The 26,303-nt window shown below is 40.7% G+C and overlaps 1 protein-coding gene across 1 annotated transcript in view; it reads left to right on the top strand.

The window, feature by feature from the left end:
• The window catches only part of ABCB1 (ATP binding cassette subfamily B member 1), a gene marked incomplete at both ends in the record, with an annotated part of 97,776 nt that overhangs the window by 57,645 nt on the left and 13,828 nt on the right, over positions 1-26,303 (top strand). Inside the window, 8 exons of the mRNA XM_080701192.1 lie at positions 2,114-2,221; positions 5,489-5,566; positions 7,878-7,961; positions 12,847-13,050; positions 19,267-19,367; positions 20,959-21,099; positions 24,093-24,249; positions 25,057-25,254. Of these exons, the coding sequence (XP_080557318.1) occupies positions 2,114-2,221; positions 5,489-5,566; positions 7,878-7,961; positions 12,847-13,050; positions 19,267-19,367; positions 20,959-21,099; positions 24,093-24,249; positions 25,057-25,254 (1,071 nt within the window). The remainder of the gene's footprint in view (positions 1-2,113; positions 2,222-5,488; positions 5,567-7,877; positions 7,962-12,846; positions 13,051-19,266; positions 19,368-20,958; positions 21,100-24,092; positions 24,250-25,056; positions 25,255-26,303) is intronic.

The following is a 26,303-nucleotide window of genomic DNA, read 5'->3' as shown; positions in this document are numbered from 1 at the left end:
TAATGGTGGCATTTTCAACAATAAAGTTATAATCTGAGCAGGCATATACTCTGTTTCATAATATATTTTCAACCATGAAGCTGAGGATACCCAAAGAGAAAGACATTGGTCACCATGAGAAGCATAAGTCATACACCAGCTTTTGATTTTACAACAACAAAAAATCACTAAACCATACAACCATTCAAGTCTACCAGGACTGCCTACCTTATGTGTAGTTATAATACACCAATGAAAATATTTAAAAATTGTAAAAAAAAAATAATTGGAGTGAATAGGGATAATGAATAAACTTGTGGGTTGTTTGAAAATATCACTAAAAACATGATATTCATGTTTAAGATATATTTTTTCCAGTGTCTGCTCTGTGCCAGGAATTTTTCTAGGTACTGAAAAAAATACCAAGAAAAAGGAGACAAAATGTCTTATGCCATAGAGCATGTATTCTAGGACAGGGATCAGCAAACTTTTTCTATAAAGGATAAGAGAGTAAATATTTGAGACTTTGTTGGCCATTTGGTTTCTGTTGCAGCCATTCAGCTCTGCCCCTTGTGGTACCAAAGCAGTCACACACAGTACAGAAACAAATCAAGCATGCTGTATTCCTTGAAACTTCTAGTAAACCTTTGGCACCCCCTGCAACTTCCTGATCCCAGTTCTTACTAGTTTGCCTTGCAGGCAGGGAGGTAGACTGGGGTGTCATCAGAAGGAAAATATGGAACTGGATAAGTTAGGAATGGGTTCAGCTGTTTGCAAAAAAAAAAAAAAATCAATTTGTGGACTTATATTTTTCTCATTTTTGTTATAACAATAGGTCTGAAAGCAGATGACGAGGGCTGGCACATTAGCTTCTAGTTACTGGGTAGGCAGTCATTCGTCTGCCTCATTGTAAATAGTGGACTCTGCGTTAGATTGCTTGGCCTAGATCCTTGGGTCATCCCTGGATAGCTGTTTTATCATAAGTGAGTTAATTGATCTCTTAGTGGTGATAATAAATAAATAAATAAATAAATAAATAACAGAAACATCCAGAGATGGTAATGAGGATAAAAGAAATAGCATGCCTGAGTTTGCTTGGAGTAAAGTCTGGCACAGAAAACAAATCCAGTGGTTGTTGGCTATTATCTTTGTTAAAAGAACTCATCAAGAAAAGTGATTTATGAGGATCTTCTACCCTCCACTCCCTTTAACAAAGGATTAAGCTATGAGGGATGTATGTGTCTCTCTTACAAGGCTGATTTGGGCCCTCTGAAGGGAGAGATGTATTTTCTTTCCTTGTGGAATGGTAACTCTCTGTTTTCCTTTAACCCAAGATGCCCTATTAGTCCTTCTTTTTTTTTCTTCTAATCATCACGGGGAAGGTTTCCAAGTATGGTGCTTGGTCATTGGCTATAGTTCCCAGCCAGCTCTCTAACTGGCTGTCTAACCAAGAATAAGGGCTCAGGAATGTCTTTTCCAAATGACCGGCCCACCAAAACATTAACAGATTTTTCCCAGATTCCTCAGGACAGTTTGAAACATCTACATAGTAAAACAATGGGTTGTGCCGGGCGTGTTGGCGCAGGCTTGTAATCCCAGCATTCGGGAGGCTGAGACCAGAGGATCATGGTTCGCAGACAGCCTCAGCTACTTGGTGAGGCCCTCTGCAACTCAGTGAGACCTGGTTTCAAAATAAAGAATAAAAAAAAAAAAAAAATAGGGCAGAGGGTGTATCTCAGAGGTCAAATGCCCCTGGGTTTCATCCTCAAACCCGCAACAAAACAAAACAAAACAAAAACCAATGAGTTGCCATAAAATACAGTTCTTCACCAAAGGAAAAAGGGAGTATTCTTAGCACCTCTGCCCTACACAGTAGGGTGGCCTCAGGTTTCCCAGAAGGAACCTTAGCAGAAAAAGTAATCAACTTCTGAACAGGCAGAGCTTTTTCTTTTGCTCTCTAAAATGGGTAGAATGCAGGTGCTTTTGTGGTCAGCTTTAGGAAATCAACCTGGATGGATTCCCAGTACAAACAGGCTCTCCAGACCCCCAAAACAGTGCCAGAAGGGAAGGAGGTTGGACCCAAAATGATTTCTTTAATGACTGAACTAACAGCCCTTTAAATGTTTTCACACAGATTTTTACAAGAAATGAAGCACCTGAGTTAAAACGACAAAACAGTAACATGTTTTCATTATTGTTTCTAATGCTTGGAATTATTTCTTTTATCACATTTTTCCTTCAGGTAAATGTCTTCATTTTTATTTTAAATACTGGGGGGGGATTTGTGAACATCTGTATAATTTTCCTTTTGGTAGAATTGCTCCTCTACTAACTTGGCTGGTAACAATGACTTCATTTGCCACATCTGAGTCTTTGCTTCCCTCCCCCTCCCCCCAAACTGGAAATATGGATTTAATGAGCGGGAATCCAATGTTTGATCTCATAACATGACTGGAAACAAAAGGTGGGGACTTAAAAAAAGAGGCTTTGGGGAAGCCCGTGTTGGGTTTGGATAGAAATATTAATTTAAATACTGAAATATCTTCCTGTATTCTAAAAACAATACTGAACAAAACTCCCTAAGCAAGTCACATTTAAAAAGAGCTTAAAGAGTTTATCATTCAACTATTGCTAAAGGAGAAAGAACTCTTTTCATGAAGGAAGAACATCAGTCCTCAACTAAAAACTGTAGGAAACATTTATAGAGTCAGATTTTACAGCTTGCAAGTCATTTGAAATGAAATTGCAAAGAAAGTGAGTGCTCCAAATGTTTGATCAGGCAGCATGGGCTTTGGTGTTAGACCTAGGTTCAAGTACCTGTTGCGCAAATACCCAATTTTGTATCCTTGGGCAGAGAAGTAATTTAACTACCTAAACCTCAGTTTCTCTATCTATAAATAGAGATGCATTGTCTCTTGACTATGAGAGATAATGTGACTAAGTGTGCCAGCCTGTGTAAGGTGTGTAAGGCCTTAGTAAACAATCACTTATTAAATGAATGAGTGATCAGCCATGTTTAGTTTTTTTTTTTTTTTTTTTTTTTTTTTGGTGGTACTGGGGATGGAACCCTTCTACCTCCAGGCTACACTCCCAGACCTATTTTATATTTTATTTGGAAACAGGGTCTCTTAAGCCAGCGAGGCTGGCTTCAAACCTGCGTGATCTTCCTGTCTCCGCCTCCCAAGCGTGGGGATTACAAGTGTGCGCCACCACGCCCGGCCCATGTTTAATTTTTTAAGCTTAAATGTAACAAGGTTTCCTTTTTTAACATATTATAAATATGCATTAAAATTTTTATTAGAAAGAACATTGTTCTGAACATTACAGGAGGCACAAAAGAAGAAAAAAGGCATCTTTCTTAAGTTCTGAAAGTCTCCTTAGGGACTTTGAGCTGGTTAGAATAAATGGGACACTAACTGCTACATGCAAGATTGCCATTCTGATTATTAATACCCCAGGTATTCAAAGAAGGTAAAGATTACTCATTGTGAAGCTGGTTTAGGAATTGAGAGGGCGGTAGGTTTGGTGCCAGTCCCTTCAGCTTTGACAGTTTAGACTGATGAAGTAAAGGGGGTTAAATCAGGACAGTGACTGGGGATTCTGAGGCTGCCTTCCTCCCTCGCCCAGGGAGGAACAGTCTATGAATTTTAGTACTTCACAAGTGTACAGAAAACACAGTGCCTGGGTTAGAATGCCCACCCAGTCATTTCAGAAATGCAGGGAAGGAGCTCAGTGGGAGAGAAAAGCTCAGCTTCTGGGTTCCCCATTCTGGTTAGAATTCTCATAGATCTGGTTTCAGTTTCCAATTCTACCACCTTATAACTGTGGCCTCTGATAACCTGTCCTCAGTTTCTTCTGCACATGGTTATTATAGTGTTGTTATTATAAAGACTTAGTGTTATAATAAGGCTGTCACCAAAAACAGTAATAGTAATTTTCCTGAAGTGTGCAAGACATTTCACATCCTTTCAGTCCAACAGGAGGAGCCTTCATGTGGTCATTCCCAATAAACTGAAGCATTGGCGATTTGAACTTAAACTCAATTGACCTAGGGTTTTCCTTCTGCGCCATGGGCCATGTTACAGAGCATGAAGCTTTGGGGAGAGGGCTTTGTGCATGCCTCCACTTCACGCTGCAAACAGAGGGATCTGTGGCCCCGTCTAGCCTCTAGTCAACATGCCCCCCTTCATCAGGGCAACTTGGAAGAGTTGGCTCCTTTTTCACTTTGTACAAGATCTTTGCATGTGCTTCTTCCCCTCTTTCTCAGTAATCTCCAACATCCTACTTGGGAATGCAAGGAAGGCACAGCTTCCCTCCTCTAGTTTTTGGATGTTGCAGAAGTTACAGGGCCATTACCAGGACGTGTCTTCTTCTGAGGCCCCACACAGCCGTTCATAGTCTGCTTCCCCATGCCCTATGTATTAGGCCTGATGTGTCGGCTGCCCCTTTTCAGTTCCAGAAGGAAAAAGAGTGCTGCTTCCCCTAGTCCTGAGTCTCTACAGTCTTTCGAGTGAGGATTCTGATATCCTTCCTGCCCAGATGCAACCTCAAATGGCAGCACACTCATATCTTAGTGTGTCCTCTTCTCAATAGCTATTCCTCTTCCCGAACTCAAAAGATGAGTGCCGGGAAGGATTAGGAGGTCCCATGCAGGAAGTTCCTTCTCACTCAGCCTTCTTCCTCCACCTGTTTAGGTTTTTGTTGTTGTCATCGCTGTTGTTTTGTTTTGTTTGCCTGCATATTTCTTTAATAAATGTTATAGGCAAGTGTTCAGAATAACACTGAATTACAATAGTTTGACTAGAACTGTTGTATAACCATCAACTGATGGACTTTTGATTAAAATTATTTACATTAAGTCTCTTACTAAACTGGGCCCAAAGCTGACAATATACACTTATTAATGTCACATCCTTACTACCTACAATGCTCTGCAAATTATCTCAAATCTTTGCCATTTTTCTTCAAATATAAAGCATATTTTAGATAATTGTTCCTCGACCTGTTTCGCTTTTTTACTTGAAAACTAAGAATTTGATACCTTTGTCTCTGCATCCTTTATGACTGGGGTGACCATAAATTTTTGTTTATCCTGATTACATTAAAGTCCCTGTGTATTATTTTATGTACCTTTTTCACTCTCACAAGTGTCTAGATTTAGATGATACATAAGGAAGTCACCCCATTTTTACATGCCCTCTGCCTTGGGAACAACATCAGATCTCTGAGTGATAGACCTTGGAGAGTAGGGGGAAAAGGAACATGTTCCCTGATAAATCTCTGGTCAGCCTGCCAGCTAGCTAGGAGTGGCAGTGTCAAGTTCAAAAGTGGGCTGTCCTGGCCACACCACCAGTATGGCCTTGTGGCCTTGCAGTGGTAGTACAAAGCAAAACCTGGAAATCAGGCTTTCTGACTGTCCCATGTCCTATCTTAGCAATGAAATTAAGGCCTCCTTTTGTGTGATTGGTGGTAGAATCTCTGATCATTCTTCTGATCCCTTTCTTGACAGGGCTACACATTCGGAAAAGCTGGAGAGATCTTGACCAAGAGGCTCCGATACATGGTTTTCAGATCCATGCTGAGGCAGGTATGTCTGTTCAGGGTGAGCGCTGGGAGGCATAGGACTCCCCAAAGAGGGCTCTGGCAGCAGGAGCACTGGTCGGCTTTCAGTCTCATCTCAGAGGTGCTGTTAAGCCACTGTCTGGGACCAGCTGTCTGTTGTGGGTGGGCAGGAGGAACTGGATTGCTTTTGAAACAACTGGAGTCTCCTGAGTGGATTTACCTCCAGCCTTTGGTCTCAGCAGTTGCAAGCAGTGTAGGCGGAAGTGATCTTTAATGGCATTAAATTTCTTTTTGCTCTTCTTTTCCTTCTTATGGAAAACTTAAGATACTTCAGGAAAAAAAAAAAAAAGCCCTCTGTACCCTTCCTTTCCATAAATCCCAATCCAGCCCTGTGGCTCATTCCTCACTGCCCTGTGTCTTTAGTGAGGCAAGGCTGATGCACCAATTTTAAGCTGCGGCACTAGTGTCTGATAAGGACTTAATGGAAGGCCCCTCACATCTTGCCCCATCCAGACCCTACAGACAATGGGAATGCTTTCCTTAGAAAGGGGGATAGGGGATTTGGTAGACGTAATCCACAGCAGCCCAATCCAATGGGGTAAGTTTCTTATACGATGTAATAACTTTTCATTAACACTAATCATTTGCCATCAAATAAAATGATGTTCTAGAAGCCTGATGCAGATGTGACAGGCATCCTTGAGCCCTGGATGAGAAGCATCAGTTGGCTGTGGTAGGATTTCCAAAGGATGTTTGTATCTTTCCAGCTGTCTTTGGTTCTGTAGCCCTTTCCCACCTTCCCATCCCCACTTAGAAAGACAAATTTATGCCAGGTGCAGTAATACATGCCTGTAAGCCTGTAATCCCAGTACTTGGGAGGCTGAGACAGGTAGATTGCAGGTTCACAGCCAGCCTCAGTAACTTAATGAGACTCTGTTTCAAAAAAAAAAAAAAAAAAAAGCATTGGAGGTATAACTCGCAGATACAATGCACTGGACTCAATCCTCAGTACCAAACAAACAAACAAACATAAAAGATGTATTTATGGAAACCACCAGCTAGTGATAGAGAGAGCCAGGACTGATTCTGATGAATAAGAGCACTGTTTGATGAGGTGGGAGGATCTCTATCTTTGGAGTTTTAGACCATATTTATAACAGATTCTGTTTATGCCTGAGTCTGTCCATGGTCCAGATTCAAATGTTTCATCACCCCACCAGCCTCCATGCCAGCTCTTAGGTCCATGATACTTTTGGAGCTGAGCTGATTATTTATATAATGCCTGCTCCACAAATTGTTGAATAGAATGAACATATATTAAGGCATTCTGCTTAGACATAATACTAAGTATTGTAAGGCATTCAACTTTGAATGGTCTTCAAGGAAATAACATTCCAGTGGGGAGACACTCACTTATGAATGCTATAGAGCAAACTGATACATGCTATAAGCAATTATAGCCCTTTGTTTTTTTTCTAAAATAGTTGGGGAAACTGCTTTCATGAAAGTCATCAGTTCAGATAACTTCTTAGTGACCATTGTTATTTGTAACAGATATTCATACTTCAAATTCATGATCTCGTATTTTATATTTAAAAATATAAATAGGCTGAGCATGGTGCCACATGCCTGTAATCCCTGTAGTTGGGAGGCTGAGGCAGGAGGACTGGAGGCCTGAGACCTGCCTCAGCAATTTAGTAAGACCCTGTTTCATAGGCGGGGTGGTGAGGTGCTGAGGGCTAGGGGTGTAGCTTGGAGGTAAAATGCCCCTCAGTTCAATCTCTAGTAATACACACACACACACACACACACACACACACACACATGTGCAGACAGGTCAGGTGTGCCTTGGCTAGGCATTTGCAGGTGCTAATTCCTCCCCTAGATACTCTCCTCTTTCCCTTCATCTAGGTCTCTGCTCAAATGTTATCTTAGAGAGGCCTTCTTCGCCCCTTGCCCGGGTTCCATAATAGCACCTTCCCACACTTCTTTCTGTCCTGCTCTGTTTTTCTTTTTCTTTTCTTTTCTTTTTTTTTTTTTTTTTTGTAGCTATATTGACACTGTGTGTGCCTTCTTTCTTTAGGACCTGGGCTTTGTGCTAGCAAGAACCTTGTTGTTACCATTCGCCATTGTGACTGACGCTTAGAAATCATGATTTAGGACAAAATAGGCACTACAACGTTTTGGGTTTTTTAATTGAAAAATTAATCTATTTATGTTTGTGTGTTAAATCTTTTTCTTGTCTACTGAATGTCACATTCTCAGTGCTAAAGGCAGGGGAGCTAATAGTCTTAGGCATAGGGCTTTAATATAATAAGATCTCTGCTGTGCCACAGGATATGAGCTGGTTTGATGACCCTAAAAATAGCACTGGAGCCTTGACGACCAGGCTTGCCAATGATGCTGCTCAAGTCAAAGGGGTACGTGGCTCCCTTTTCTGTTTATGTTTGTCCTAATTGTGCATTATTTTTTAATTTGTCAATCATAATTATGCATAGTAATGGCGTTTATTGTTACCTATTCATTCATACACTGTAATTTGATTAATTTCATTTCCTTCTACCCCCTCCCTGCCTCCCTCCTCCTTCAGGTCCCCTTCCTCCTCTCTACTGGTTTCTTAATTGGTGTGTGTGTGTGTGTGTGTGTGTGTGTGTGTGTGTGTGTGTATTACTGTGTGTGTGTATTAATCTAACCACATATCACATACTTTGTGGAAGAATATGTTAACTATTTAAACATTAAATACTGTGGAGTGTATAGATAACTTACAAGCTTCCCTTTGTTATTGCTGTGTTGTTAATACTATTAACAAGATCATATAGAAGAGTAGTTATTAAGAAAATAAATATCTCAGCATATCATCCAAGGGCAGTCTCTTTTAGTACTCAATCAACAGAAAATTGTAATTTTGCCTAAAAATAGGATGTGTGTTGTTGCATTGGGAAAGCTTAAAATATTCTTAAAAATAGGTTGAAAGAAATTAAAAGCACATTAAAAGTTAAAGTAAGAATAGAGGAAAAACTTAAACCATCAAACCATGAGGTTTTAATTTTTGGCTGAAATGACTATTTCTTCTACAAGCAAAACGTTTTTTTTTTTTTTTTTTTTTTTTGTATGCGGAGAAATCTACAACATGATGTAGACCTTGAAAAAAAAGAAAATCTGGTCTCTACTGTTTCTCCATCCACCTTGAATCTAATCAGTCTTTATCTTTTAATCTTTTTTTAAGGTGGCACTAGGCTAACAGTTCTCCTTTCTAAGAGATGGAGGATCTGTAAGAATAAGTCAGATTATGAGTGCAGGAGCACGCAGGGAGCTGCACATTGCAATATAAATCTTTAGGATTATTGTTTTAATACAGATCTGTTTGCTTAAAGCAGACAAATCAACAGAAATCAAGATTTAGATCAAGTTATATTAAACCTAACAGAACAAAATGTGCGCTGCTTTAAATAACGTTGAACTTCTAAAACAGCCAAAGGTCGTGACCTTATGGAGTCAACATAGCAAGTCAGCTTGTGGAAAAGTGCTGTGGGGAAATGGTAGCAGGAAATGGGATTAGGAGCTGGTTGGTTGTGAAGGAGGGACGGATGAAGGCCTGGCCTTCAGTGATGGGGGATACAGGCAGGAGGCCTGCAGGGAGGGAAGGTACTATCTCTGCAGGCGTCTAGAGAGAAGTGTTCCAATCAGAAGAGCAGAAAACACAAAGCCCCTGAGGCTGCAGCATTCCTGGGATGCTCCCAAATTTAGCAAGGAGCTGAGACAGTGAGGGAAAGGGAAAGTCATCCTGTTGGTCTGCGTTGTGTCTGGAATTAGGTAGGAGACTGGGGTAAGATCCTGAACACAGGAATGACATGATCTGAAATTGTAAAAGGATCACTCTGGATGCTATGTAAATAGGTTAAAGGAGATGAGAATAGAAGTAGGGAGCCCACTGATGATAGTATTTTAAACCAGTGAGATCATACTAAAGGTGACAAAATGTACTCAATTCTGGATATGTCTTAAAGGTACAGCCTACAGGCATTGTTGATTGGAGTAGATGAGACATATGAGAGGAAGGAGATTTGAGGATGATTCTAAATTTTTTGAGCTGCACAGCTGAAAAAACAGAGTTGATTTTTAATGAAATCAGAAAGCCCATTGGAGGAGCCAGTTCAAGGGAGAATTCAGAGTTCTGTGTGGGATCCTGTGGTAAGATCCTGATGCCCACGTTAGACATTATGTGGACAGATCAAGAAGGTAGTGATTTTGTATGACCAGAGGTTTGTGGAGAAATCTGGTCTGGAAAAATATATTTTGTAACTTTTCAGGATACCAATGGCTTTTTTTTTTTTTTTTGTGGTACTGGGGTTCCTGGAAGCCCTTCTACCTCCGGGCTACACTCCCAGACCTAATTTTCTACATTTTAATTTTGAAAACAGGGTCTCCTAAGCCAGCACGAGCGGCTGGCTTCAAACCTGCGCGATCCTCCTGTCTCTGCCTCCCAAGCGCGGGGATTACAAGAATGCACCACCACGCCCGGCTCACCAGTGGCTTTTAAAGTCTTGAGACTGGATGAAATAACCAACAAAGTATCAGTAGATAGATAGTGCTGGGTCCTGAGGTCAGAGCTATGAGAAGGGGCAGCCCTGAGAAGATTAGTCTCTGGAAACAACAGAAGAAGCGTGTTTAGGTAGGAGCAACCTAGGACATCAAACACTGCTGATAAGCTCGGAAGTGACTGAGCATTTCCCATAGTATAGTGATGTGAAAGTGCTTGTGGTTATAAATTTTAAAAAAAACTGTTTTCAGGGGTACAGCGGAAACAAATGCCTAAATAGAGCAAATAGAGCAGGCTGGAGAGAAAGGGTAAGAGAGAAGGAAGGCATGCATAGCTGGGCACATGGATAAAGAATTTCTGCTACCTGGGGTAGAGAAATGGGGCAGTAGTTAGAAGAAAACATCAACGTATTGGTTTTTGTTTTGTCACTGAAACGGTTTCTAGAATCAACAAATGAGCCTAGGGAAAGAAAATTCATTTTTTAGCTCCCTGGAAGAACTTGGAGGGGAGGATGGTAATCACTGGACAAACTGAGGGCTCAGCACTCTTAAACTCTGCATTCCCTTGCTAAGCTTTACTGCCCTGACTCTAGTAGACCTTTTATGGCGACCCCATTGTATGCGCTCATGTGCTTTGATAGACACACACAGCCCCTGTCCCATTTGGTGTGGATGGCATAGTCCTAGAGAGGTCACAAACTTAGTCCCTGATCACAGAACCAAGAGCAGATGCAGTGTGGGTATTCTAGGGGGCCATTCTCCCTCCCTTCTCTTAAATCCCTCTGGAGTTTGGCCTTAGGCCCCAGTGCCCTCCTGTATTATGACGTTTGTGGTGAACCCTTGCCCTCGGCAGGGTTGCTGGCGAGGCTCTTGGCCATCTCCCCCTGTCTCTGCCCACCTGCTGGTGTTGACCTTCAGCTTTCCACTTGTTTCTTCGGAGACATCTCCAACCAGCATTTTCATGGCCTCGCCAGCCCAAACACCTGCACACAGTTCTGAGGCCGAACTATTTTCCAGAGTGTAAAACAGTGGCTGAAAGTCAAACAAGCCAGTGAACATCATCAAACCAAGAAGGCAAGCCCAGTACAGCTGTTACCACAGGTTGACAGAGAGGACGATCATGTCCTCTTTACTCTGCTAGCTGCCCTGTTGGTGCTGAGGCAGCCATATGTGACTATGAGCATGAATACCACTCATGTGTACCCAAATCTACATCACAGTAGGAAGCAGTATAACTAGTGTGTGTGTGTGTGTGTGTGTGTGTGTGTGTGTGTGTGTGTTATTAGGGGTTGAACCCAAGGACATTCTGCCTCTGAGTTACACCCCCAGCCTTCTTTTCTTCTTTATTTTGAAACAGGGTCTTGCTAAGTTGCTGAGGTCTTGCTAAATTGGTGAGACTGGCCTTGAACCTGCCATTCTCCTGTCTCAGGCTTCCAAGTACTTGAATTATAGGTGTGCACCACCATGCCTGGCTTACCTAATTTATATGTGTAAGAGTTTCTGATGCAGGCCATGCTGTCATAAATCCGTGGCACCCAAGGCAGGACCAACTCAAATTTGTGTGGGTATAGTTAGTAATGCTTGTTTGTTTATCTAGATTTTCATACTTAATATCTCTACCTATAAAAGTTTTCTTCCCAGATGTATTGTAAATTATTTAAGTAGCTTAGTCCTGCTACATAAAAATAAGAAGAAAAATATCTCAATACTTTCCTATGAAATGTTGAACCTTTTCATTTTATTTTGTTATGCAGTCTGGAGTTCTGCAGAGATAAAAGCAAAAAGCTGTGTAGAAATCAAAATCAGCTAGAATTTTTTTTATGGGAGATGGTGGTTGAAGGAATGTTGGAGTTAAATTTCCTAATTTCAAAATGAAGTTCAAGAAAGACTATTTTCCTATAAACACAATTATTTTAAAATTGAAATGTAAGTGCTATGATAGTGTTTTGAGATGGAAATAATACCAGAAGGAGAAGAAATAAAGACAAACAATAGGACTGTACACTCCACTGTGTGTGAGGAGTAGACATAGGACAGTGGGTGTTACTCGTTGGAGTAAGAATAGCAGCCAGTGCAATGATACCTGAAACTCCAAATCAAATGAGGCCAAGGGGCTTAATATCCCTGCAGCATAAAGCACTGGATCTCTTTGCTCACCTCTCCTTTACACTAAAGAAAAAAAAAACTGTTATCTTTGCAGTATCTTGTTTATTTCTGTGGTCCTTGACTAGCATCCAAAGCTGGGCAGCTGTATGTCTGCAAGGTTATGTGCCAGAGTAATTTCCTTTACCATGAACTTGGAGATGTTCTGAGCACCTCTCTCAGTCAGTAGCTTCTGTGGGAAGTGAGTCCTGAGTAGGATTTGTAGATACAGAGAACAGAAGCAACCTAACACTGGATATTTCCACAGTTTCCAGCCTAATATAAGTGTCAGATTCTTTTGTCTTGCTATTTTCAGACCTTACTTTAGTGATTATTATTTTATTAATAATTTTTTCTTGGTATTAAAAATTAGAAGACAGAAATGTGTAATTGAACTAACTGTGGGCTATTGATCTTCTCAGAATTTAATCAGAAGTTATAGAAGTCCTCATTTTAGAAATCTAGTAAAATTCTTACAAGTAAACCTTCACTTTTATTTTATAACTGAGACAATAGATTTTCATGAAAGGGAATCATTGAATCATCACAACCCCTAAGAATATATAAGCATGAGTTTTAAAGATAATATAAAACGTGACTCTAATTTGTTTTGTTTTTCAGGCTATTGGTTCCAGGCTTGCTATAATTACCCAGAATATAGCAAATCTTGGGACAGGAATTATTATTTCCTTAATCTATGGCTGGCAGTTAACCCTTTTACTCTTAGCAATTGTACCCATCATTGCGATAGCAGGGGTCATTGAAATGAAAATGTTGTCTGGACATGCACTGAAAGATAAGAAAAAACTAGAAGGTTCTGGAAAGGTGAGTCAAACAAAATATGATCGCTTACCTAAGTAGAGAAAAATATTCTAATGATGTTGATTTTTTTTTTACTCTCTACTACTTACTATGTTCCCAGAAGGTTTTACAATAAACATTCCTCAAAGCAGTATTTTTCATGTTAGTTCCACAGATCAGAAACTAAAGGAAAAGAGAAAATACATCCTTAGGCTCAAAGACTGACGCCTACTTTTTTTGTGTGTGGTACTGGGGATTGAACCCAGGGACTTTCTACCTCTGAGCTATACCCCCAAACCTGTTTTTCATTCTTTATTTTGGAAGGTCTAACTAAGTTGTGGAGGGACTAAGTAGCTGAGGCTGTGCTTGAACCCACAATCCTCCTGTCTCAGCCTCCCAAGGACTGGGATTACAAGTGTGCACCACCATACCTGGCTTGACACCTGCTTTGTACAGGCTATTGCATTTACACTGCTTTTTTCCTCTCCTTCCTTCAGGTCTTTCTTTCCATTCCTCTTGTTCCTCCCTCTATACTTTCTTTTTCTCTCTTCATTTTTTTTGTACTGGGGATTAAATCCAGGGGCATTCTACCTCCGAGCTATACCCCCAGGCCCTTTGTATTTTTATTTTTTGCAACAGGGTTTCACTAAGTAGCTGAGGCTGACTGCAAACCAGTGATCCTTCTGTCTCAGCCTCCCAAGCACTGGAATTACAATTAGGTTTGTGCCGCCACACCTGGCTTCTCTCTTTCTTTAAAACAAGTTTAAATCCATTCTTTTATTGAGGAAAGTCAATCCATTTTATTATACATGATGGCAGAGATTCAATATGGAAAAATCCTAAGAGCAGTTCTTTTGTCTGGTTTGAATGATCACCATCCTTTCCCTTGTATCCTTCCTCCTCCCTTCATCCTAGTTCTCCTACCTAATACTTTTTTTCTGCATGCCATTTGTTGATACTTAACAAATGTTTACTTGGCATATGCTCTGTTTCCTGGAAAATGCTTACTCGTTGTAAGCATCCTCTCATTTTTCAGGTGAGGCTGAGGCACAGGAAGGCAGTGTCCCCAGAGCCTTAGAGCTGATAACTCTAGGAGCCAGAATTCAAACTCATTTGAGCTCCAGTTTGCTAGAAAGCAAAGAAAGAGGTCCTCTCATGGCAGAATATAATCTGATATCACATGATCCGGATCATAGTAGTTATGAGAGGTCAGAACCTGGCTCAACCCCAAACTGGGCCTAATACCTAGACAGAGATACATATATCGATGGAATCCTGCGTCCCAAGAGTTAGGGCAGGGACCAGGCAGCTAAACGGACCTAGTATCTGAAATATTTTGTCCCTGTGCCAGGCTACTCACCAAAGTGAATGATAAGGCAGGTCTTGGAAACTGGGCCTCCCCCCACAGACGCTGCATGCGATAGGAGATCCTCCTACATCCCCAGACTCTTTTTTTATATGTAAATATTGGGGATTGAACTGAGGGGCATTTTACCTACAAGCTACACTCCAGCCCTTTTGATTTTTTTATTTTGAAAGAGTCTTGCTAAGTTCCTGAGACCTCGAACCTGTGATCCTCCTGTCAAAGCCTCCCAAGTACTGTGACTGTAGGCATGTGTCACCATGCTCAGCTTCCCAGACTCTTTGCATCATGTTTAGATGGGCTTTTCCAGGAAAATCCTTTGCACCAGCACAGATACTTCCCAACCGGCATCTGTGGGAGACAGAGCACATATTAGGCGCTCACACGCTCAGGCTCTCAGCAGTCAGTTACTGTCACCCAAAGATCTGTTAGGATCTGGCCCAGGTAACAGTGGCCCCAACCAGGGAAGTTCTGTGCCAATGACTTCTTTAAAAAAGAAAAATAAACCTAGGGCAAAATGTAAACAAAGAAAAGCATTACTGTTGAATAGTGTCCTTACTTACTGAGGTGTTTGAAGTGTCTCAGAAAGGAATCCAGAATGTTTATGAGAAGAGGACCAATCCTAGGCTAGTTCATTGTGAACCGAGTCAGTGCTGCTGGCGTGGTACATCAGATAGGAGACTCCTGGAGTTCTGCAGAAGACCTGGGGGAAGGAGTGAAGATGGAAATGGTTGTGTGTGGATGTGGCAGATTTTCCAAACAACAGGGCCATGAGAAATGCTCTGATTCAGTGATGGCTTCTGAGATGGACAGAGGTGGATAAATAAGGAAAATGTGTTGGTTGTGATAACAACCAGTCCACATAATATTGAAAGTTAATCTTCATTTGATCATAATTCACAGATTATCATTTTATTGAGTATTTATTATATATCAGGCAACAAACTAAGAGCTCCGCATATATTATCTCATTTGATGCTCTTAATAGCCCTTCTGAATGATGGACAGATAATAAAACCCAAGATTTATATAGACCAAGTGTCTTGGCCTCCTCACTGATCCACTTCCATTCTTGTTAATCTACATTTTAAAAGGCCACTGTAATATCTTACAAATCAGATCCCGCTGACCACTATTAAAACCTTCTAATGGAAGCCGCATGGTGGCGCATGCTTGTAATCCCAGCTTTTGGGAGGCTGAGACAGGAGGATCTGGGTTCACGGATAGCCTCAGCTACTTAGTGAGTCCCTTTGCAACTCAATGAGACCCTGTTTCAAAATAAAAAATAAAAAATAGGGCTGGGAGTGTAACTCGGAGGTAAAATGCCCCTGCGTTTCATTCCCAGTACCGCAAAAACAAACAAACAAACAAACAAACAAACACCCTCTAATGGGTCACAGGTTCACAGCCAGCCTCAGCAACTTAGTTAGGCCCTCTGCAACTTACTGAGACCCTGTTTCAAAAATAAAGAATAAAATGAGTCTGGGGTATAGCTCAGAGGTAGAATGCCCCTGAATTTAATTCCCAGTACCACCAAACAAACAAACAAACAAACAAAACCCTATAATGGCTTCCAGCCACAGTTGAAATAAAATCCAGACTTTACCTCGGCTCTTAAACCCTGCACGATCTAGCTTTAATGGCTTCTATCACCTCCTCTTACTCTGCATTTTCCAGGTCTGTGCTGCTCTCAGGGCCTTCTTGCAATGACTACAACACTAAGCTGGTTCTCCAGCTGCCTCTTTTACATTATCCAAGCCTCAAAATTAGTATCTTTTTAGAGAGGTCTTTTCTGGCAACTGAATTAATTCATGACACTTCTAAGCCCTTGATGCTTTTTTTTTTCCTATCTCTTTGTTTAGTGATTAATGGTGTGTCCTTCCTACTAAAACATAAGCTCCACAGGTGCCAGGACTACCTCTGTGAAATTTCCCTTTGAGGGACAAGGCAAGCTTGGGATTCCAGAGCAAGTCTTTTTGATGTCATGGTTCGCTCATATTTCAACTGTGCGATATCAGAGCTTGCTTATATCCTGACTCTCTGATGTCTGTTCATATCTTGACTGTGTGATATCAAAACCTGCTCATAGTCTATGGCTGTGATGTCAGGACGTGCCCTTAACTTTTCCCCTATCCATGATCAGGCCTCGGTAATATTCTGTCACATTTTATGGACCAATGCACATTTTCATAAAATAGACGTTTTTTTCCTTTTCAACTTTAAAAGCCATAATAAATCTTTAGTATCTTTGAAGGCGAAAGAGACAAATAAGGAAGTTTGTTCATTTTTTCTTTCTAGAAACATATATACAGTTTCATTTCTTTGAAATGATTTAGTTCATGATGCTTTGTGAGGACAACAGTGCTATGTGTTCCTTTTTGAACTAAAAGTTTTCTTTCCTCCAGGTGATTACTGAGTCTCTATTTAAAACTCAGAATAAATGAAGCTTTGAGGATGTAGGGTTCTAATTAAGGCTTTTCCTAATTGCTTCATTGTGCCTCAGGATGAGGTGATTATATTGTTGAAGCGATTTTATTATTCTACTCACCATACAACTCTGACTCAGACTCTCACTTTCATTGGGCTGTGTATGAGCTGAAGATGAGGGCAGGAATACACTAGGCACAGACACCTCACTCCTGTTTAAAAATTATACACAAAAGATTTCTTAAAACTGTTACACTGAAATTTACAGTGAAACTTGTTTTTCAGCAGACATTGCTATAGTTTGTTGAATGTCCTTACTAATCTAGAAAAACCTCTTCTATTTGTTTGAACCCTTGTAATGAAAAATATTTTTTATATTTCTGAGCAAAGATTACATTTGGGGAGTTTGAAGGTGAATTCTTCCCTCTAACATCTTGTTTCTTTCTAATGCTGAGGATTTTCCAAAATGAATATATCTTGTATTTTTTTGTTTGTATAAAGAAGTTCATAAAATATTTTAGCATAAATTAAGTCTTTCTAAGTAGCTTATAGTAAACATACTTTAATCTTCCTGTCCTGCCTGGATCATAGAATAATGTTGTTAATTGTATTTTTTAAATAAGTTTTTGTTTTGAAGAAAATGTGAACTTTCTTCTTCCAGTAGCTTTTTGTACTGGTCTTCAAAACTGACTTAATTTCTTAGGAAATATTTGCTATTATCTTTGAAGTTAACTTGTGTAGGATTCATTGAGGAATAAGTGAGATTTCATGTTCATAATTTTTAAGATGTAAGTTACTCTAAGTTAATATTTACTCTATATTAACGCAATTGGTACAATTTTAATGTCTTTATTTAGAATCAGTTCTGACTAGTGTAAAGGCCAGAAAGAGAATTTTTTTTATTTTTTTGTATATGGAACTGAAAATTGAATCCAGGGGCATTCCCCTTCCAAGCTACACCACCAGCCCTATTTTATTTTTATTTTTAAACAGGGTCTCGCTAAGTTGATGAGTCTCACTACTTGCTAAGATTGTCCTTGAACCTGCAATCCTCCTATATCTCAGCCTCCCAAGTTCTAGGATTGCAGGTCTTCACCACCTGGCTGAGGAAGAATATTAAGATAATTAGGAGTAGGAGTAATCTTTCTTTGATGACATATAATTTTAGAGTTAAAGGAGATTTAGAGGTTTCCTAGTCCATCCTCCTCATTTCACAGATGGGAAAAAAGAGACCGTGATAATTCAAGGTCCCGTGGCTGAGACAAGCTGCAATCTCATTTAGTTTACCAGGATTATTTGCATTTTTTATATCCCTCTACCCAGACTCCAAAAGATGGTAAAGTATTTATGTGTCCCAGTTAAATAGCCTTGTTGGAAGTAACACACAATTAGAACATAACTGAATGATAGAAATTTTCTGGGAAAATATATGAGCCATCTTACTTTTAAAAAAGTTTATTTTAGCCGGGCGTGGTGGTGCACACTTGTAATCCAAGCGCTTGGGAGGCAGAGACTGGAGGATCGCGCAGGTCCGAAGCCAGCCTCGCTGGCTTAAGAAACCCTGTTTCCAAATAAAAATATAAAAACAGGTCTGGGAGTATAGCCCGGAGGTAGAAGTGTTTCCAGGAACCCCAGTACCACCAAAAAAAAAAAAAAGTTTATTTCCTTTGACCTAGTAATCTCACTTTTAAGAACTTTTCCTAAGAAAATCTTACAATATGGACAAGAGCTTAGGTATAAGGATATTCAACACAACATTACTTTTAATAAAAATTGAAAACATTATACAACAATAAAGGGATGTCTAGGTGGTTAGGATATTAAGTGGTCATTAAAATCCATTACTAATGTAATTTAATGACCTTAGGGAAAACTCTTGATATTTGCTAAGGTAAAAAATAATGGTAAGTAACAAGATATAGAATTCATGTGCATGTTTAAGGGAAAGAAAAAAGAATGTTTAAAATATATCAATATGTAACTTTATTTTCTTCTTTATCTTTTCAATATTTTCCAAATATTCTTGAGTTGTTATTAATGGTAATTATAAAAAGAAAAATATAATTATCACATATTTTAAAAGTATATAAAATAACTAAAAACTATGGCTATCATAGTAGAAGAAACACTATAAGAGATGTAAAATACCTAGTTCTCAGGTTAATTCTATAAAACAATATGAAGCTATGTGGCTTTAGGCAAAGCCTCCATCTGTTTAAGTCTTAGCTTCTCTTTCTGCAAAGATGGAAAGATAGAGTTGATCTCACTTCTAGATCTAAAACTCAGTTCAATAAATTACTTTCACAGAGAAGGTGCTCATAGGTAACACCAAATGATAAATAGATACTATTTCATGATAAAACTAATTTTATGAATCTGTTTTATAGAATTCAAATTAATCACCCCTGTTTGTCCCTGTGCCACTTGATGACGGGTGACCTCTGTTACAGATCGCTACTGAAGCAATAGAAAACTTCCGAACTGTTGTTTCTTTGACTCGGGAGCAGAAGTTTGAGGATATGTATGGACAAAGTTTGCAGGTGCCATACAGGTAATAACCACTGGAGAGTGGGAGGGAGGATGAGGGTGTTTCAGTTATCAGACTTGTTTTCAGAGGGATTACTTTATCTAGAAGGTTGGGCACAAATAGAGAAGGTACTAGAAGGGAAATAGAAGGGAAGCTCTAGTAAGGATCCAGGGCATAATGACCAGACCTGAATTAAGGCAGAGACACCTCTGAGCAGAGCCTGTAAGGGCGGGTAACAGATGAGGAGGGGAGGGAAAGAGGACATGGAGAATGGCTCTTGGATGTCCACTTGGTAATGACCCTACCATTCTGCTCTAGGTGGGATGAAAGCTGTCCATGTAACATGAAATTTGAAGTCTGTGGGATTCTGAGGGTTGGTGCTTCCTGAGTGTACTTGTTATTCCTTTTTTTTAGTTCTCCAATGGAGACCTGTTCTTTCTTTAACACAGCCATCCCAGGGAGGGCTTCAGTAAATGATGTGAATATGTGCAAGCCCAACCTCTCCGAGTCTGTTTCTCATCTAGTAAAAGGAGACAGCTTAATTTTATTGATAGATTTTCAGACTTAAAAAAAATGATGGTAGGGCCTTATTCTGAAAAAGTTTTCACCTGATATTCTGATATATGACAAAGATAAAAGCAATGCTGATATGTTTGAAGCAGGAATAGGAATCCCAGAAGGCTGTGCATTCATCAACCTCCTCCCACCCATACCTCTACCTCCCTGAGTCCTGGGTGGCTCAGAAAATCCTAAGATGTTGATTCCCTTTTAAAGCCTTAGCATCGCCCCCAGAGAGTTAAGAACCTCTCCACTCTTTCCATAACATGTTATTTATAAGGTGCCTCCATTACATAAATAGTTCTCTGACCCAACTCCTAGGACCCCACAGGCAAAAACACACCTATTCATTCCTCTTGTCTCCCAGGCTGGTCTCTGTAGCTTGCAGGTGTTGGGTAAGTATATGTGGAAAAAATATTAGTTGTAGAGGACACATGTTCTATGTCTTATAGTTGGAGAGAGAGAGAGAGAGAGAGAGAGAGAGAGAGAGAGAGAGAGAGAGAGAGAGAGATATCAAGCTTTCATTTATTAATTCCTAACAGGCTCTTTAAAAGGGTTATGGGCTTGGTTTCTCTTTGCACCAATACACTGAGAGGTAGTTCACCTATCTTAAAGACGAGTCTCAGACTCATCACCTTACCTTACACTGAGTCTCAGAAATGAGGCAGTTTCCAGCCGGGCGTGGTGGCGCACGCTTGTAATCCCTGTGCTTGGGAGGCTGAGACAGGAGGATCGCACAGGTTCGAAGCCAGCCTCAGCTACTTAGTGAGGCTCTCAGCAACCTAGTGAGACCCTGTTTCCAAATAAAATATAAAATAGGTCTGGGGGTATAGCCTGGAGGTAGAAAGCCTCTGGGTTCCACCCCCAGAACCAAAAAAAAAAAAAAAGAGGCAATTTCCTAAACTCACACAGGTAGTAAATAAAATGAGGATCCAACTTAACTCTTTGGAAACTGAACACAGTTTTTGTTTGTCACCCTTCTGTGCCAGCCTATGAAAAGGCACATTTTAAGGTTCAAAATGAAAGTTGAGTGAGTTCTCAAATGTCTTCTTTTTAGGAACTCTTTGAGGAAAGCACACATTTTTGGAATCACATTTGCCTTCACCCAGGCAATGATGCATTTTTCCTATGCTGCTTGCTTCCGGTTCGGTGCCTACCTGGTGGCACGACAGATCATGGACTTTCAAGATGTTTTGTTGTAAGTATTGGGTGGTTATTCACAGTTTAACTCTGTAAGTGAACCCGGGGTAAGCTTGGATTGTGTCAGGATAAAAAATCCTGTGATGAAACCTCATGGAAAGATGTTGGTGATGAAGCATGTGATGGGCCTCAGATTTGGCTCCATATTAAAGCATCCTGTTTCATCAGAAACTTCCCCTCACCCCCGTGCTGACTCACATTTATGACCTTTCTGAATCTGCAACTGATTGGAGTGATTCAGCTCAGAGGTCTCCAGGGAAGAAGCCTAATCCTGAGCAAGGAGTCAGATGGCTCCTACTGAAGGACAGACTTTTCATTGCCAGGCAGGCATGGTGGAGCATGCCTGTAATCCTAATACTTGGGAGGCTGAGACAGGAGGGGCACAGGTTCAAGGACAGCCTTAGCAACTTTGGGAGACCCTCAGCAACCTATTGAGACCCTGTTTAGAAACTTGGCAAGGGATGTGGCTTGCAAGTAGAACAACCCTGAGTTCAATCCCTAGTACCTCTCCTCTCTCTCTCTCTCTCTCTCTCTCTCTCTCTCTCTCTCTCTCTCACACACACACACACACACACACACACACACACACACACGGCTTTCCACAGAACAGCTAAGGAATGGCAGCATTGCCTTAAATTCTACAAACCCTAAGAGATTCCAAAATAAATCTGCTTTTCTTGATAAAATAACAATTGCTAGGTGGGAGCTGGAGAAGTAAAAAAAAAAAAAAAACTTACAAAGATAAAAACTGGAATTTTTCTGCTATGCTACTGTGAATACGAAAATTTGTACGTGAATATATAGTTTTACATTGAAACCAGAATCATATTATCCCAACAATATGTGTTGATAAAGGTTTTCTGTCCTAGACAGCATTGACTTATGCATGCATTACAGTTAGTCCAGATGATCTTAATAACACATTTAAAACTTCCACTTTCTAATATGCATGTCTGACAATTGATATGCAGAAACTATTTGTGATCAAAATCAGGCATCAGTGTTGGAGCTTCGATGGAGTAATTATTTGACATGTTCTTTACTTCAAGCCTTTGAATTGATGTAAGTTGCTGATGCTTGGGCATTTAGGCTTGCAAAATCAATCTTCCAAGTAAATAAAGGAAAAGGGAGATCTGTCAGAAGAGCAGTCTGTTAGAAAATGATCCCACAGGTTTAAATGATAACAAGGACAAGATTAAGCAACTGTATGACTTATTTAGAGCCAGTTTAAAACCAAATGAAATCAAACAAAAATGAATGGCCTAGTTGCTGCCTTACCACAGCTACAGAGTGCAGAGGAAGGGAAATGGTGGGTTAATTCAGTTCCCGGCCTTCTGTTTAAAAGGACACATTGATTGATGAACATGTTCAGAGGGGGCAGTGCATAGAGTTGTCAATGAAGCAGAGGAGCCGGGTGTGGTGGCCCGTGTTTGTAACCCCAGTACTTAGGAGACAGGAGGAGTGCATGTTTGAGGTTAGCCTCAGCAACTTAGCAAGGCCCTTAGCAACCTAATGACACCCTGTTTCTAAATAAAAATTAAAATACAATCCAGGCTTGGTGGTGCACGCTTGTAATCCCAGCATTTGGGAGGCTGAGACAGGCGGATCATGGTTCACTGCTACTGAGGCCCTTTGCAACTCAGTGAGATCCTGTTTCAAGATAAAGAATAAAAAATAGAGCTGGGGGTGTAGCTCGAAGGCAGAAGGCCCCTGGGTTCCATCAATAGTAGTGCAAAAATAATAAATAAATAAATAAATAGGACTGGGGATGTACCTCAGAGGTAGAGAGTCCTTGGGTTCAATTCCCAACACAACAAAAAGAAGAGGAACTTTAAAAAAAAATTCTAATGTTTGAAGGGCTATTTTATGGAAAAGGAAGTAGATTTCCCTTCCGTTTTAAAAGAACTTCTTAACAATGGATTTAATCAAACATGATGCTTCCTAAAACAGAGGATGGAAGCCAATTTAATGGAAATGTCCAGGTATAAACATTGAGAGCTAAACTTGGTGCCAGTAAGGTTCTTTCACACCCCAGCAGCTGCGATTCCCACGAGGACAGATGCTTCTTGAGGACAGATGCTTCTTGAGAGCAACACGGGATCAGGATCGGGATTGGGATTGGATTGTGGGTGTGCAGTCCTCTCTTTGCTGTATAGTTCACAAGTTTGCTAAGATTCTGATGTCATTCCAGCAATAGTGACTATATCTGTTATCGATTGCCACAATAATGCTGTTGTGGCTCTTACAAGCCAAAAAACCTCAGTGACATAGAATGATAAATACTTATTTTGACCATAAGCCAGTTCTGCTGATTTGGGCTGGGTAAAGTGGATTTCAGCTGGGCTCACTCATGTGTCTGCAGAGAGCTGTAGGCTTGTTGACAGGAGCGGGAGAGAAGAGGGGAAAAAGAGAGGGAGAGAGAAAGAAAAAGAAAAGGAGAGATCAGAGTGTACAGGGCCCTGAGTCACAGGCTTGGAACTGGCAGTCACGACTTCCACCATATCCTGTGGGCCAGGATGAGTCACAAGGCCAGACCAGGTTCAAAGGGTAGGAAAATAAACTCCACTTATTAAACGGAAGTGCAGCACAGGTCATATCATAGGATGCCAAAAAAGGTTTAGAAAAAGAAAGAGCCAGCTGGGCATGGTGGCACATGCAGGAATCCCAGCATTTGGAAGGCTGAGACAGGAGGATCACGGTTCAAGGACAGCCTCAGCTACTTAGTGAGGCCCTTTGCAACTCAGTGAGACCCTGTTTCAAAATAAAGAATAAAAACTAGGGCTGGGGGTGTAGCTCGGAGGTAGAACGCCCCTGGGTTCTATTCCCAGTACCACACATACAAAAAAAAAGCCATTTTGTAATCAGCCTGCCACACCAATGTGAACTTCAAGCATCACTGTTTTATGTTTTAACCCCTGTTCTATGATATTTGGCGTACCACTCCCCGGTATTCAGCCATCACTGTGAACATACTCTGTCTTTTGTTCTCAGGGTATTTTCAGCTATTGTCTTTGGGGCCATGGCAGTCGGGCAGGTGAGTTCTTTTGCCCCTGACTATACCAAGGCCAAAGTGTCGGCAGCCCACATCATCATGATCATTGAGAAGGTCCCCACGATTGACAGCTACAGCACGGAAGGCCTACAGCCGGTGAGTTTGCCTTTTCTTGTATGTGATTGGCTCGCAACTTCTTAATGTAAGTATTTGGAGAGGAATTTGTGCTTTTTATACAATCTGTGCTTTTTTATATGCTGGTGATAATATAAAATTTTCTATACCACAGGTATATTTTAATAAATGGTAATAATGCATACTGATATCTAGTACTTTTATATAACAAAGTTTCAGGAAGATAAGAATATTTTTTACAGCTGGGTACAGTGGCATATACCTATAATCCCAGTACTTGGGAAGCTGAGATAGGAAGATCACAGATTTAAGGCCAGTCTCAGCAATTTAGGGAGGCCTTGTTTCAAAATAAAAAATTTTTAAAGTGGTGGAGATGTAGCTTGGAATGAAGTAGAATGTCCCTGGGCTGAATCACTGGTACTAAAATAAATAATAAATAAAAAGAAAAAAATAGTGATGGGGGTATACCTCAGACGTATACCATCTGGGTTCAATCCCCCAGTAACCTCCCAATCCTGTTCACTTTATAAGCAAATCCTATTCATCAGGTTTTCACATACAGGTTATTTAGGGGAACAGATAAGAATTATCACATATGTATTGTATTAATAACCCCTGGTATAAAAGCATTAACTCCTTTAGTTCCTATTTAAAACTAAAGTTCCATCCCCAGTACAGCAAAAAACAAACAAAGTCTAGCAGTTTAAAATGAAACTTGCTTTAATAGGAGTTCCCTGACTTCTGATATCTGGTGGCAGAGTGGGTTTGCTATACCCTGTGTTTTCAGTTTTGAAACAATCAAATATATTGTTGTTGTTCTCATTTTAGAATATGCTAGAAGGAAATGTGACGTGTAAGGATGTCAAGTTCAACTATCCCTCGCGACCCAGCATTCCAGTGCTGCAGGGGCTGAGCCTGCAGGTGAAGAAGGGCCAGACGCTGGCCCTGGTGGGCAGCAGCGGCTGCGGGAAGAGCACCGTGGTCCAGCTCCTCGAGCGCTTCTACGACCCCCTGGATGGGACCGTGGTGAGCACAATCTCCTTTTCAGCTGATTTCATGTTTTCATTGCCTAAATGCCCGGATGTATTGAATTCTCAACAATAATCCATGGCTTTTCAAACCTTTAAGTAGCTCTATTTAAAGTGTGATAGCCTAAGCTGGGTGTGGTTGCGTACACTTGTAATCTCAGTACTTGGGAGGCTGAGACAGGAGGATTGCAGGTTTGAAGCCAGCCTCAACTACTTAGTGAGACCCTCCACAACTTAGTGAGACTCTGTTTCAAAGTAATATGTATTATTATATTGTATATAAAATTAGGGCTGGGGGTGTAGCTCAGATGTAGAATGTACCTGGATTCCATCCCTGGTACCAAAAAATAAAATAAAATAAAATAAAACGTGACGGCCTAAGTTTAATGCCTAAGCTCTGTCATCTGCCCCGGCCACCTTCTCTAGCCCCTCTTTCATCAACACTGCCCTTCTACCCTCCTTTGTGAGCAACTTTCTTTCTCACAGTGGCTAAATTTCAGATGACCAAGAGAATCCAGCAACAAATGAAGTAGTGGGGAAAATAGAGGAGGATGCTGGGACAGATAGGTGAGATGAAAGCCAAAGATGGGCGTGTTTCAGCAGGAGGATGGTCAGCAGGGAGATGCTGTGCCGAGACTGAATAAGATGAGGACCCAGAAGATATGACGGGATCTGGCAGTGAATGGGCTATTTGTGACGTGTTTTTTATCCTCTCAGTGAAGTGGTGATGGTAGGAAACAGTTCAGCATGACTGAAAAAAGGCTAAGAGAGGAAACAAAGATTAAGTGAGTATAGCCTATCAAGGACACCAAAGGGGAAAGAGGCAAATGAGAACAGAGGACAGAAGCTTGAGTGAGGGAGGCAGAGTCTAGGGAGCGTGGATAGAGGGAGGGTCTAGAGCGTTTTTATGGCCAAAGATGAGATAATGCCACTGGTGGAGAGAGGGCATCGAAACACCTTCTGAGGAGAGAGAGAGAGAGAGAGAGAGAGAGAGAGAGAGAGAGGGCAAAGCCAGATGTGGTGGCACACACCTGTAATCCCAGTGCT

The sequence above is a fragment of the Muscardinus avellanarius genome (assembly GCF_963383645.1).
Source record: "Muscardinus avellanarius genome assembly, chromosome: 9".
Lineage (NCBI taxonomy): Eukaryota > Metazoa > Chordata > Mammalia > Rodentia > Gliridae > Muscardinus > Muscardinus avellanarius.
Note: the sequence above shows the minus strand (reverse complement) of the source record. Positions and strands in the feature narration are given on the sequence as shown.